This window comes from Ornithorhynchus anatinus, chromosome 1 (assembly GCF_004115215.2).
Source record: "Ornithorhynchus anatinus isolate Pmale09 chromosome 1, mOrnAna1.pri.v4, whole genome shotgun sequence".
Classification (NCBI taxonomy): Eukaryota; Metazoa; Chordata; class Mammalia; order Monotremata; family Ornithorhynchidae; genus Ornithorhynchus; species Ornithorhynchus anatinus.
The window spans coordinates 62,692,312-62,707,302 of record NC_041728.1 but is presented as its reverse complement, the minus strand read 5'-3'; the positions used below and the strand labels follow the sequence as shown (position 1 = coordinate 62,707,302).

The 14,991-nt window shown below is 44.1% G+C and overlaps 1 protein-coding gene across 4 annotated transcripts in view; it reads left to right on the top strand.

Moving 5' to 3' along the window:
* CDC42BPB (CDC42 binding protein kinase beta) overlaps positions 1 to 14,991 on the top strand; it is a 99,682-nt gene that overhangs the window by 66,323 nt on the left and 18,368 nt on the right. For 3 of the 4 annotated variants that reach the window (XR_003761537.2, XM_029070807.2, XM_029070789.2), the window contains exons 16-25: positions 647 to 752; positions 1,134 to 1,258; positions 1,742 to 1,847; positions 3,708 to 3,856; positions 6,493 to 6,587; positions 6,683 to 6,762; positions 9,671 to 9,721; positions 12,032 to 12,121; positions 12,553 to 12,630; positions 14,198 to 14,303. Coding sequence is in view for 3 of the 4 variants with exons in the window: in XM_029070807.2 (XP_028926640.1) it covers positions 647 to 752; positions 1,134 to 1,258; positions 1,742 to 1,847; positions 3,708 to 3,856; positions 6,493 to 6,587; positions 6,683 to 6,762; positions 9,671 to 9,721; positions 12,032 to 12,121; positions 12,553 to 12,630; positions 14,198 to 14,303 (986 nt within the window). In the remaining variant the exon portion in view is untranslated. The remainder of the gene's footprint in view (positions 1 to 646; positions 753 to 1,133; positions 1,259 to 1,741; positions 1,848 to 3,707; positions 3,857 to 6,492; positions 6,588 to 6,682; positions 6,763 to 9,670; positions 9,722 to 12,031; positions 12,122 to 12,552; positions 12,631 to 14,197; positions 14,304 to 14,991) is intronic. The other variant, XM_029070798.2, reaches the window with a different exon arrangement.

Genomic DNA, 14,991 nt, shown 5'->3' with positions numbered 1-14,991 from the left:
TGGCTCCTTTAACACCAACTTACTGTACCTTGGTCTCACTTATCTCACCGCCAACCCTTCCCCTATCCTCCCTCTGGCCTGGGGCTCCTCCTTCCTCCATATACACCAGACCACCACTCCCCCCACCTTATTAAAATCACGTCTCCCCCAAGAGGGCTTCCCCAGTTAAGCCCTCCTTTCCCCTCCTCCCTTTCCCTTCTTCATCACTTATGCCCTTGAAGCATTTGATATTCACCCCACCCTCAGCCCCACAGTACAGAGCCATCAGTGGTATTTAGTGAGTGCTTACTATGTGCAGAACATTGTACTAGGGTCTTGGGAGAGTACAGTACAGCAGAATTACCTGATACGTTCCCTGCCAATAATGAGTTTACAGTCTAGAGAATGAACTTATTTATACCGATGCCTCTTCCCCCCTTTAAAGTGTAACCTCCTTGTGGGTAGGGAACGTGTCTACAACTCTCTTGTATTATACTCTCCCAAGTGCATAGTACCATGCTTTGCCCACAGTTAGCACTCTATAAATACCATTGATTTATTAATTGAATAGAGTGGTATAATTTGAAAACATGATTCTCTAAAAGCATGGGCTTACATTTTGACGGAATTCCTATTGTGAGCCTTGTTCCCCTCTCTTATTCCGTAGGCACAGTGAAATGGAGGAAGCAGTGGGCACAATAAAAGACAAATATGAGCGAGAGAGAACTATGCTATTTGAGGAAAACAAGAAATTAACCACTGAAACTGAAAGGGTAATTATATAACCATTTGCGCATAATTACTTTTCATGGAAATTAATCATTTGAGTGAGTGTTTGAAATTTAATGGGCTCAATTTTCTTCTTTCTAAAGGACTTGCTCTGTGTAATTGTCGAGCGAGCATCAAAGGACCTAGCCTTTGAAAAAGAGAAATTATCTTTCTATCAGGAATAATTCTGGTGATCCTACTGAAGAGTTAAAATAAGGGAAACATAAAATCAAGTTTCACGTTGTAGTTTGAACTGGAAAATAAAGTTTTGTCTTTCATGAATCGGTGGGAGGGTTAGAACCTTGGATCGTGGAGGTCAAGGGGAGTTCTGTGTCTAAAATGTATCAGATGGGCAGGTGACATAGTAAAACACTTTTTTATTACAGCTTTGCTCCTTTGTGGATAAACTGACAGCACAAAACAGGCAACTGGAAGACGAGCTTCAAGATTTAGCAGCGAAGAAGGAGTCTGTTGCCCACTGGGAGGCTCAGATTGCAGAAATTATTCAGTGGTATGTGGTAGGCAGAAACTTCAGATCAACCAAACAGGCTTTCTCCATCACTAAAAATGATCATTATGAACTTAGTCTAAGTACTTAATAAGCCTTCTAGGCTTTATTTGCTCCTGTTTAAGCTTTATCTCTCTAAGTAAATTCATCCAATGCCATCTACTCTTTGCAGCCCTAGTTGCATCTTTAAAATAGTGGGCTATAAATCTCTCTCCAACTTTCGCCATAGCTGTTTAATTGGAAGTTGTCTGAGTATCGTGGTCCAGCATTTAGTGCCCTGAGCTCTGTCCCAATTCTGATTTGCTAAATGGTCTGGATCGAGCTCCATATGCTGGCCTTCAATCCCTCCATCTGTACGGAGGTGATGATAGCTTTTCTCTACCCACCCCACATAATGATGTGGGAAATGTCGTGTCTTGGCACCTTTGGGTGACTACTTGGGTTGGCAGTGTCGATCAATAATGCCTCTTTTGGATGTCCTGCTAGGGTAAGTGACGAAAAAGACGCTCGTGGATATCTACAAGCTCTAGCTTCCAAGATGACAGAAGAACTTGAGTCACTTAGAAGTTGTAGCCTTGGATCAAGAACACTGGTAAGCTTTTCTACATCAGTCAGTCACTCTGAGTGGAGAACACTAGATTTCAGTCACTTCAGTTTTCCCCAAGAACTGTTTCGTAACAAGGGTGTAATTCACTTACTTATGAATCCCAGGTGAAATCTTCCTCTAGTGGTTGCGCTCTGGCATTTTGCCAAGTCCTTGGTTTTATTAGGAGCGATGACTGCTAACTGTAGATTGAAAATGAAGCAAAGGAAGCACTTTCATTATTTAATGAGAATCTGATCAGGTCTTAACAATGATGACTTGGTTGGATTCTGAAATTCGGAATTGATACAATTTTAGTTTTCTTTGTCTCATTAAAGCCATAGCTTATAACGATCAAATTTGATAATACTCCAAATTTATCAAATTATTTTAAGGTACTTCACACCCAAATTACAAATTAGAAGGCTGCTAACATATTATCCAATGTGTTTTTAAATCATCCGTAACTGTTCAAACCAATTTCTCTTTTACCCTCTTTAAAAATGTAAAATGGAAGCAGCAAAAGAGCAATTTCATTCAATTTCCAGGAGATGGGTTCCGAATCTAAAAATCGCACCTTTGAAGTTGACTCTTGCAAGTGAAAGATAGGGAAATTTAATATGAAAATGGTAATAGTAATTGTCATGGTTAAGTGCTTACTATGTGTAAAGCACTGTATTAAGTGCTGTGGTTGATATCAGACACAGTCTCTGTCTCACCTGGGGCTGTCAGTCTGAGTGGGAGGGAAAACAGGTATTGAAGCCCTTTTTTTCAGATGAGGAGACCGAGGCATAGAGAAAGTAAATGACTTGCCCAAGGTCACATGGCCGGCAAGTGTCAGAGCCAGAATAGAACCCAGGTCTTCTGACTCTCAAGCCCATCTTCCACTTACTAGGCCACACTGCTTCATTGATACTCTGGAAATATAGTTGTGTGGTTTCCAGTACTTTGACTTTATTAATTTTTAAAAAAAGATCTTATCCATGGGTTAAGCTTTGTTATTTTAAGTGAATTTTCTCATGAATTCCACAAAGAATATACATTTTTCACTCCACAAAGAATATATTTTTTGAGTGTGCAGAGCGCTGTGCTAAGCCCTCGGTATGGATCTGCTAATTCTGTTGTACTCCCCCAGTCACTTAGTTCAGTGCTTGGCACATATAGCGAGTGTTCAGTAAATACCACTGAGTGATTGACTGATTTGGGAGAGTTAATAATAATAATAATGTTGGTATTTGTTAAGCGCTTACTATGTGCCGCGCACTGTTCTAAGCGCTGGGGTAGACATAGGGGAATCAGGTTGTCCCACGTGGGGCTCACAGTCTTAATCCCCATTTTACAGATGAGGGAACTGAGGCACAGAGAAGTTAAGTGACTTGCCCACAGTCACACAGCCGACAAGTGGCAGAGCTGGGATTCGAACTCATGAGCCCTGACTCCAAAGCCCGTGCTCTTTCCACTGAGCCATGCTGCTCAAACAGGAGAGTTGGCAGATGCTCCCTACCCTCAAGGAGTTTCCAATCTCGTCAAGGAGCTTATAATATCATTTGATACTTTTCACAATCAAATGCATAATCAATGTTGTCTGTTGATTGCTTACTCTGGGCAGAGCACTGTACTAAGCACTTGGGAGAGTACAAAACAACAGAGTTGGCAGACACTTTCCCTGCCTACAAGGAGCTTAAAGTCTAGCCCGAAAGTGGGAATTATAGTATTAAATCGGTGGTATTTGAGTGCTTACTGTGTGCAGAGCACTGTACTAAGTGCTTGGGAGAGTACAAAACAACAGCGTTAGGCACGTTACCTGCCTACATTTAATTTGCAATTTAGAGAATTGTCAGTGACATTTGTTTTAATTTATTGCCACAGGATCCACTGTGGAAAGTGCGACGAAGTCAGAAGCTGGATATGTCAGCCAGACTTGAGTTGCAGTCTGCTCTTGATGCAGAGATACGCGCCAAACAGCTTGTTCAAGAGGAGCTAAGGAAGGTCAAAGACACAAACCTGTCCTTTGAGAGGTACCAGATATTAAATCCCTGTTTTCTTTTTCTGTTTTTATTCACGTGAAGTCAGTAATGTTTTGTATATTTTAGCAACTTAAAAGCATGAGAGTCTTTTGTAACTGTATTTAATTTATTGGGCTGTTTTATAAGGTGTCAATTTAGTTTGCAGTAGCATGTAAGTCACATATTTCATGTTGACCATAGCAAGAGCCTGCAGCAGCGTTCTCATCTTTTTCCTACATGTGGAATACACCCAGTGATTTTTGCAATACTTGGGACTCCTTTTATGTCATGCTGCCGCACACCAGGATTTTTTTATAGGGTTGTTGTTTTTTTAATTTGCCCTCGTGCACCTATAAAAAAATCAAATCTGAAAATGCAAGCTGAACATGATCAGGTCTTTCCCCAAAGATTTTTTCCTCAGAACTTCAAACGACCATTTTTTTTGGTTGGTTTAGGATGGGATAATGGTAGGTAGAAAGAAAAACCCAGGTGCAGCTATCAATCCATACTGGGGTCCAGATCCATCACTCACTCTGTGCCAAGCATTGTGTTAAGCCCTGGGGTAGATACAAGCTGATCAGGTTGGACACAGTCCGTCTCACATGGAGCTCACGGTCTTATTCCCCCTTTTATAGATGAAGTAACTGAGGCCTAGAGAAGTGAAGTGCTTGCCCAAGGTCACACAGCAGACAAGTGGCTGAGCAGGGATTAGCACCAGGTCCTTCTCACTCCCAGGCCCGGGCTCCGTGTGGTGAAAGCTGGGCCTCCTAACAGCAGGAGAGGATCTAGAAGAGGTAGTGGCGGTGACAGGACGTTCACCCATCCCCCGTCGTCCACTGCCAGTTCCAGTTGCCTCCAGGCCCGTTTCCTTCCTTAATGCTGATCCCCGCAGTTCTGCCTTGGAAAAAATAAACTGCCATCTTGCTACTTGCACTTTACCCCCCTCCAGGAAGCAGAAGGCAAAGGCTGGGGGAAACAGCCTTGCATCTGGCTGGCACTCACGGAGGAACCCGGCACGGGCTCGGCTCAGCTCGGCTCCCGGGAGTCGGGTGGGGGCTGAGAAAAGCTTGGTACAGTTGAGCCAACCCTGATCCGGCAGCCCCCTAAGCCCCTCCTCTGCCACATCTGTTAGGACCAGTTGTCGACTGGACCTGGCCCGTGGTCCCTCAGGAGCCACAACTGTGGGGGGTCAGGTTAAGACACCCCTGACCTGAACCAGTTCCCTTTCTCGGCCCCAGCTTCCTAACCCCTAGCACCTGGAAAGGGAAAGATTACATGGAAATTTCAAATAGGCTCCTTTGTTTTGGCCTCACCTCCTTTAGGGTCAGTGTTGGGGAGTGGGCACACAGGAGAGGGGAGGTGTATCCCCTGACTTAAACTAGGGAGGACTTATCCACATGCAAGTGTCTTGCCGTGGTTATGAGAGAGTTAAGTTAAGGCCTTTCTGCCTCCTCAGCCACAGGTACTATAACATTTAAAGGGCCACACCCTCTTTAATATAGTATGTTGGCCCTGCAGCCAAGAAAGTCTTCTATAGTCTTGATGTCTGGGTGGGCTAGAGTCCAAATGTTTTAATCCCTTTCTGGTTTGGGCTTCATTGGGCCCGGACCTAAGACTCCAACCCATCAGGGCTGGCTATTGTCACTGGCCAAAATCTTGTTGTCTAGATGGCAGGATTGCAGTACATCATTCATTCAATCATATTTATTGAGCACTTACTGTGTGTAGAGCACTGTACTAAGCGCTTGGAATGTACAGTTCGGCAACAGATAGAGACAATCCCTGCCCAACAACGGGCTCACATCCCTCAGTATTTCCTAGTATCCGGCACGAGGGAGAGATTGAAAGGTGCTGGATAAGTCTTTACATCACCATTACATCGTCGTCATCATCGTGGATAGCACCCCCATCTTGAAAAGTAGAATTTGATCAGAGAGCCAGCACACTGTGAATTAAGGGGACATGTGGTTTTAAAATTTGAGTTTTAGGTGGGCCAAACCCCAGGCTTTACATTTTCCATCTTAGGCAGTCGAAGTTCATCCCTCAAATTTAGACTCTTACGGCATGAGGATGACAAATGAGGAAGGACTCTTCTCTGTTTTTTGTTTCTCCCCTTATGGTGTTTCTGGTGAAGTAGCCCGAAGCAAGATGGAATGGAGCCCTTTCCCTCAGAATGCTAAGCTGTGAATTTTGTGCCTTTCCACTAAATCGTCTAAGTATAGTTTGATAGGCTTGACCCAGTGTAGTCTGGCACTACCTGTGTCGGGTCACTGAATCAAAAGTGGCCAGAAACTCACTTGAGCGAGCGGAATGCTCCCAGGCCGAGTATGGTTTCCTGTCTGCCCAGTTAGTCCATGGAGGCTCAGGTTCACTGGGATGTGTGAGTCTCTTCAAGTCCACCCCAGGACTGTATTGTGCCACATGACTTTACTTTGCCAATAACAGGGGGTAAGAGGTACTGATTTACGTTATGGCGTTATTACGTGAAGTAATATTTAAGCCGAATTTGTTCAGTCAAATTTAAAATGTATCTAAGTGTCTGAGACAAATTGGCAGTGTACAGAGTCAGTCATCCTTCACTGGCAAAGCCACTGTACATCGAGGGTCTTAGTCACAGAATCCCTAAGAACTTTTTTGTATCGTTTTAGTAAACTAAGGGAATCTGAAGCAAAAAACCGAGAACTATTAGAAGAGATGGAAAATTTGAAGAAAAAGATGGAAGAAAAATTTAGGACAGATGCAGGTAAATGAAACAATAGCCCCAAATCCCAAATTATTAAAAATCAGCCTGTCATTATCTAGTCATTAATTCTGGTCATTATTTTTCTCTCCTCTTAGGTCTCAAACTTCCAGATTTTCAGGATTCTATTTTTGAGTATTTCAACACTTCACCTCTGGCGCATGATCTGACATTTAGAGTAAGTGCCTAAGCTGACTGGTTCGACTGCAAAAATAAGTGACAGAAGGCTTTTAAGTTTGAAGTATTATGATGGAATAACCTAAGGTTATCTGTGGAAAAGATCAGCAAATTAACATCCCCACAGAGGTGGGCAGCATATATTTACCCCCATAGCACTGATTTGTAGCTTAGAGTTAAACATTTATAGCATTACAGGGTGCTTGAAAAATATTTCAGAACTAAATCTCTTTAAAGTAAATGGAGATAGATTGAGATCATGCTTTCTTTCACAAGCAGAAATTGACTATCCACCTCAGAATTTATGATGCCTGAAAGAAAGAAAAATACACCTCCATTTAAAAAAGATGGTAAATTATACTAGCCAAGGGAAAATGCCTCAAGTCAAACAAGTGATTCATCTAGCCAATTAAGATTAACCATTTTCTTTGAAATTGGTTAGCCATGTTCATTTGAGGAGAGAAGCGAAAGTACTCCTGTACTAATGCTGTCTTGCGATTTTCTTCGGCTATAATTGATACTTGGCTGTGACGAGGAGGTTTTGTAATTTTATTAACTTGGGTTATGTTGGTTTCACCACTATTGGGGTTTCCCTGCTTGACTCGAACCAGGAAGTAATGGATTGATCATGAGATGTGAAGGAACAAGGAAGGTTGGGAAGGGGGTGTGGGAAGGCAGGAATGGTGAGTACTTGGAAAATCTCATGGAGCTTTTTGGATTGGATTGGGACCCTGATGAAACATCCCTTTTCGTTGAAATAAATAAATCATGTAAGTAACTCAGAGGAAGCTTTCCAGTGTTAATAGATGGCACATCCACTGAGGAAGCAGCTGCTAGGTCTGAACATGAATCACACTTCCTTACTTTATATGCGGGAGTTTCTTAATGGATTTACATGGAGTGGTACATGGTTTTCGTACATGTTTCTCTCCCCATCTCCCTCCCAACATTTAAAAGGCCCCTGAAGAACAAGAGGTGACAAGCCACAAAAAAATTGAACATTACCCATCTGGAAACAAACCTTATTCATGGGGACTTGGGGTCAATTTTTCCTGTCAAGCCCCATTCTGGACACCGTTAATCGTGGCATTTGCTAGGAGTTTACTGTGTGTCAATCATTGTTCTAAGCACTGGGGTAGATACAAGATAAAGAGATCAGACCCGGCCCATGTCCCACATGGGGCTCACAGTGAAACAGGAGGTAGAAGAGGTATCGACTCTCCATTTTTTCACCTGAGAAAACTGAGGCACAAAAAAGTTAATTGCCTTACCTAAGGTCATGTAAGAGACTAATGGCATAGCCAGGATTTAGTAGCCAGGTCTTCTGACTCCGAGGCTCCTTTTCTTTCCACTAGGCCCCATTGCTTCCCTCATTGGGATGTGCTTTTCTAAAACGATAGGCTCTACAGAATAAAAAGTCTCATGACTTACCATTGGATGTAAGCCCTAGGAGGTGGCATGGTGAAACGCCAAATTGGGTTCCAAACCCTTTGGACTGGGCACTTGGAGACCACCAGGTGAGTTCGTGGCAGCCACGGGCACCTGATCCTGCTCCCAGGCACTGCTGGACCTGCCATCCATTCCAAGGAAACCTGAGGGACTTGAGTGGTCCCAGGTTTAGAGGTTAAGGCGCTTAGTCACGGGCTTTGGGATATGTAGTCACCTAAACCAGGGCGCTACCCACCAGGACAGCTGCAAAACTTCCCCAGCTACAGGAGAGTCCCTGAACCAGGAGTCACTCCAGCTCAGAGCAGGTCAGCTCAGAGCAGGTCATTGCCGTAAACCTCTATTGTTCTGGGCGTCCCCCAAGATGCCACAGGGTTTGTACCTTGTCCATGGATTTATTTAACACTGCATAATGAATGGTGTGCCCCTCCCTCTCCCTCCATTACTGGCAACTGTGTGAGAAAGGAATGGGAGGGAAATTGCCTAGAAAGTGAGACTTGAAAAACCTAGATTGTCAACACGGGGCAGATTGTTAATCTCGGGGGCGGGAGGGCGCTTTTATTCACAATCACTAAAGGAAACTTTAGAACTCTCTTCAGTCATGGGTCAATTAGTGAACTTTACAGTGTCAGTAGCTTTGAGTGAAGTACTTAGTCTGTGCCTGCGCTGTACTCCCCACTGACTGCCCTGCTTCCAGTCTCTTTCCCCCCTTCGCCCCATTCTCTGCTTTGCCTCAGTAATTTTTGTAGAACACGGTTCCACACACATCTCCTCACTTCTCAAACGCCTCCAAGCCTTGTCCATTCCCTTCCTCTCCCCATCAGACATAATCTTTCGACCCTTTGGTTTTTGAGGCACTCTATCAGCCGCCTCCCCCCACCCCCGCCCCACCCTATTTAATCTCTTTTCCACTACACCCCCACTTGTGTATCTCGTTACTCTCAAACCTGTCTCTCCCTGTGCCTCGTTCTTGTCTCTCCACCATGACCCTCTTGCTCGTACCCTCCTTCACATCCAGCGGACCACTTCTATACCCGTCTTCAGAGTCCTTCCAAAATCATCGCCTCCAGGAGGTCTTCCCCTGTTACCACCATTTGAATACTTTCACAGCAAATAAACACTTGGATAATCACACACTACTCTCCGCAGTCCCTGGCTCCTTGGATGATTTTTTTTTTCCCTTTCTACTTCTAGTGCTGATACTGAGTCTGAATTGAAGTAGATGGGTGGGAAGTTTCTATTACTTTAAAAAAAAACATTTGACAGCAGCCTGTAAATATGATAGTATGTTTACAGAAATTTAGAGCATGTTTTCCAAAACATCTCCATTTCATGTGCCCCCTTCTAAAATTTGTCAGACTGCAAAATGAATCATTATCGAATTTGCTACGAGGCCCTCTTTGAGAAAGTTCTTTGTGTAGATAAATGATCATTTTTATCCCTCCTATTTTGTTACCGCCAAGGATTCTGTTTCTTCTTCGTCTGCGTCTTCTCTACTAGCCTTTTGGGAAGAAGTAAGTCTCTGCTGATAGTTTATGCTTCCCTAAGCTTTCTGCCTGTATTAGTAAAACTATTATCCTAAACTAGTGAATTTCCTGCTCCTTAATTTTTATCCCTTTTGTAAATTAATCCATTAAATATAACAAGCACTCTTCTACCTAAATTAAATCATGTAATAGTCTTTTGTGGTTTAGTCATTTGAAAATAGAGCACCTTAATGATTTTAACGAACTTGATGTTTAGAAGAAAATTCCCACTTTAGCCGTAAAATGTCTAACAATCTGCCACTCTCCATCTGAATCTGTGACTCTTAGATATGTACGTGATCATATATTGAGTTACTTTTGCCATCGTCTGCAGTAAATTTGGGTCCTGTTCAGGAACCTTGTCAATGACCACAGTTTTAAACCATTGAACTGGTTGTGTTGCCTTCATGTTTTCCAGAGAGTCGTTTCATTTTGGAATATCCTTGCCTAGCTGTTGGCAGTGTCATTTTGGAATTGTTGCGTACTACCTCTGTGTGTTAATTAGTACTCAATTAGTATTGTAGAAGTAGCCTATCAATTATAATACTAAATATTTGGGATGGAGTACTCCCTTTCCCAGATTAGTAGAAACATTAAATATAGCAGACTGAGGTGGTTTGGGGATTTTCATAAAATTAAGGACAATTCAATACCAATTTAGCTTAAATGGGTGAAGAAAAACAAGTGGCTACCCTGTTCCGTACACTTTCCTTGAACTTGGGAACTGGCAGTTAATGGTATTCAGTGGGGCCACTTCTTCCATCAGTTTTTCTCCCGGGCGCTCATGCCTGGTTCCCAAGCAGGGAGGGTACGGCAGAGGCGAGGAGGGGTGGGTTCTCTTTGTTGCCCTCAGGCACCTTTTAGAGCTCAGCCTTGCCAGGGCGGGAGAGAGGTTTCCCAAGCCAGTTTAGCATAGTGAAAAAATTTCATCTAGGCACCTCCCCTCCCCCCCCCCCCCCCCCCCCGGCTTCCTCCCAACCACACCCCTAAGTAAGATATAGGTAACCATGGCTGGGGCTCTCCAGCAACAAGAGGGTCCGAATGATGGGTTCAGTTACTTGGGGACCAGGCCACACAGCCTGTGCCTTCAAGCCATTTGCTGTTTACGGCTAGTAGTTCCCTGGCAAGTTACAAAAATGAAATACTCTGAATGAGTTTCATGGAAAGGTCCCTTTTCCTGCTTTTCGGCTTGAATTGAATTTTTGAAAAGCCATTTCTACCCATATAGATTGGTCGTCATTGCCTGGTCATCTTTCATTGCTTGCAGAGTTTTAAAATGATCTCTTGGTAACCTTTAGTCATAATCCTTTCATCATTAAGCTCTGTCTCTTGGTAGACCGTTTGAGAGCACTCTACCTTCCCAGGGTCCATCCCCAGTGGAATTCACTCATTCAGTCGTATTTATTGAGCGTTTACTGTGTGCAGAGCACTGTACCAAGTGCTTGGAAAGTACAGTTTGGCAACAGGTTGAGACAATCCCTACCCAACAATGGGCTCACAGTCTAGAAGGGGGCGACAGACAACAAAACAAGTAGACAGGCATCAATAACATCTAAATAGATAAATAGAATTATAGATATATACAAATCATTAATAAAATAAATAATAAATATGTACAAATAAACACAAATGCTGTGGAGCAGGGAGGGGGGTAGAGCACAGGGAGGGAGTCGGGATGATGGGGAGGGGAGGAGGAGCAGAGGAAGAGAGGGACTCAGTCTGGGAAGGCCTCTTGAAGGAGGTGAGAACTCAGTAGGGCTTTGAAGGGGAGAAGAGAGCTATTTTGGCAGATGTGAGGAGGGTGAGCATTGCAGGACAGAGGTAGGTGGGCCAGGAGTTGACGGTAGGACAGGCGAGAATGAGGCCCAGTGAAGAGGTTAGAGGCGGCAGAGGAGCGAAGTGTGCGGGCTGAGCTGTAGAAGGAACGAAGGGAGGTGAGGTAGGACGGGCCAAGGGGATGGAGAGCTTTGAAGCCAAGATTGAGGAGTTTTTGTTTCATGCGAAGGTTGATAGGCAACCACTGGAGGTTTTTGAGAAGGGGAGTGACAGGCCCAGAGTGTTTCTGCAGGAAAATGATCCAGGCAGCAGAGTGAAGTATGGACTGAAGCGGAAAGAGACAGGAGGTTGGGAGATCAGAAAGGAAGGAAGGGAAGGTGGGGAAAAAAACACTGATGAGGGCTCCTTGGATCTCCCAGGCCCAAGGAGGGGTGTACATTCTTGAATTGTGAACCCATACTTTAGGAGTCAGGAGTCCTGGCATAGTGCTCTTCACAACTTTGTTTCTCACTCTTTTCTCAGACCAGCTCGACCAGTGAGCAAGAAACCCCGGGTCCCAGACCCGAAGTCTCACCCTCCACCTCCGTGTCTCTCAGTGCAGAGCAGCAAGAAGTAAGACAGTTGGCATTTTCTTATTCTGGGAAATTCCCCTGAGCCTCTTTGCCCAACTGGTGGGTGGTAGATGTTTATTGCCGCCAGAGTCCTTGTCGAAGAGAGGCCCAGTCATATTATTGGCAGATCTACTTCATGCCTCTAAGAACAGTCTGCATATGAAACTCTTTCCCAGCCTTTCTTTAATGAGCGTATTGACGTACTTGATCTTTGTACTAGATTTTGACCTGCTCGGCATGACCTGTGAAATGTTGATGAGTGCTTTGAGAAGGGTATCTACGGGTGTAGTGAATCCAGAGTGAAAGTGGAGTTGAAAGTGACTCATTATCTTGATAGACTTTGCAAGGAAATCTATCTTAGTCAGTTCAGAAAATTAAAAGGAAAACGCACAGACCCCAGCCTCACTAATCTTGTAATTTACTGAAATCCAGGGAACGACTCGACTTCAGCAGAGGGTGCCTGCTACTCCTTCCCCCGTCATTCAGTCCATTTCACTAGCTGTACCAAAGGTGAGCTCTTACTAAATTTTGTGACTTACAGTGTTGTTTGGGGGGACAGGGAGAGAGAGAATGTACTTAATGCATTACTGAACTTCTGTATAGAGTTGCAATAAATCCTCATTAATCCAATATCAGTTTATTCAAGAAAATGCATCATTTGAAGCCGTTTCTGTTTAGTAAATTGGGAAAAGTTTTATTGTTAAAAAAAAAATCCCAACTTGGTTCATTGAAATATTTTTTTCTGAGCTCCTGATTTTCCAGTGAACAAAACTTTTTTCCAGACTTTAGGTTTATCAAGTTTTGAGTCTTTCCTCTTTCAGTGTTCCCAAGTGAAAGCACTTAATACTTGATGAGGAAATATAATCTAAGTATAAATATAGGTGATAAAGATTTGTGCAGTTCATTTGCAGGTGAGTTTTTTAGGCTAGGTCAGGGCTGGAAACCTATGGCTCTTTTTTTTGTTTGTTTTAAATTTCTTTAAGTGCTTATTGTGTGCCAGGCACTGTATTAAGCACTTGGGTAGCTACAAGCCAATCAGGTTGGACACAGTCCATGTCTCACATGGGGCTCACAGTCTTGATCCTCATTTTACAAATGAGGTAACAGAGGCCCAGAGAAGTGAAGTGACTTGCCCAAGATCACCCAGCAGACAAGTGGCAGAGCTGGGATTAGAATCCAGGTCCTCTGGCTCCCAGGCCCATGCTCTTTCCACTAGGCCACCCTGTTCTTCCTTGATACCAAATGTGGTTTTGAGCATAGGTGCCCACTCCGTAGACTGGGCACCCTGAAAGAAATGCTATCAGCTCTGTCCACATACCTCCCGGGGCAGGATGTAACTGGCCCATTCCTGCCCCTTTGAGCCAGGAAGGGGCCGAGGTAGAGCTAAGATGGTGGCTCGACTCCTTTACCCTTTGCCTGCTGGAGGCAATCTCACCTGGTCTGGGGATCACTGGAGTTCCCATTGTCCTCATTGGATGGTAGGCAGAACTGCACACCAGCCAGGGGCAAGAATAGACCCTGTGCCAAGGATCACACATATGTGTCTTGGCTCCTATGGTAGGAGGAAAGTCACCCCATGGTAAAGGGCAGTGGTGTAGAAGGAGAGGAGGAGAAGGTGGTGGTGAGTGAGACGGTGATGAATCCTCTGTCTCCTGTCCTCCTCCCTTCCCACAGGAATAAGTTTGTTCTTTCTCTTTGTCTCTCACCCCTTCTCTTTGCTCCTCTCCCTCTTTCTCTTGCTGTCCTTTCTCCTCCTCCTCTGCCTCTTTTCTCTCTCTCCCTCTTACTTTTCTCTTCTATAGCAATGTAAGTACAACATTCACTTTGTTATTCTTTGAATCATTTCACACATCACAGTGATGTAAACTACATTTCCGTGTGTCGGTAAAAGCATTCGGCTCTCTGCACGCCAACCTCTCGGGTGACGTTTCATTTGGCTCTTGCACCAAAAGACAACTGATCCCTGGGTTAGATAATGGCTTGTTATTTTGATCTAGACTTAGAAGTGTTAATCTGGTCTTGACGTTACTCTTAAACTTGTCTGCAAGTAAGTTGATCGATATCTTTTCTGTTTCAGCCTAAAGCTCACCAATTCAGTATCAAGTCCTTTTCAAGCCCAACTCAGTGTAGTCACTGCACTTCCCTCATGGTGGGATTAGTCCGACAAGGCTATGCCTGTGAGGGTGAGTAATTTGGATTTGGGTTGTTTTTGAGACCACGTAAAAGGAGTTCATTACTCTGAATAGCCTCTTTAATAGTTTTAAATAAGAGCATCCTTTTTAACTATGGTGAGGCGTTTCCATCCCACACGCTCACCACAGCATGCCTGGGGAGCACAGAGGAGGGATGAGAGTGCATGAAGTGGAGGAGAAAGTGCTTTAAATGAGCAAGACTGGCCAGAAGCCCGAGCACAAAGCCAAATGCCTGGGACATACGGTCGTCTTATATGGTCTTTTGAAACATTCAAAAAAAGATTTTTAAAAACCAGCAGGAAGAACCTGAGACACATCAAAGCCCTTAGAGAGAAACTCAGTGGGATTGGGCTTGGAGTTTGAAGACCAAAATAAGACACGGATATTGCTAGAGTGGAGAACCGAGACAAGGATCTAGCAAATCAGGGAACTGTCCATTGCTGACACATCTCAGAGGCTTGGGGGAAACCGGGAGAGACGGAGGTTTGATTGAGGCAGCCCCAGAGATAAGAGAAAGAAACCTCAAGAGCCTTTGGAATTGCTGGGTGATGGAAACCAGGAGGGACAAGAAGTGGGGCAGACAGCCCAAAGACACCATCAGAAGAGGAGATAAGAAACAGATATAACTGGCGTATGGCCGACTCCTCGGTAAACCAGTGAGACATGGGGTTGGAGCAAG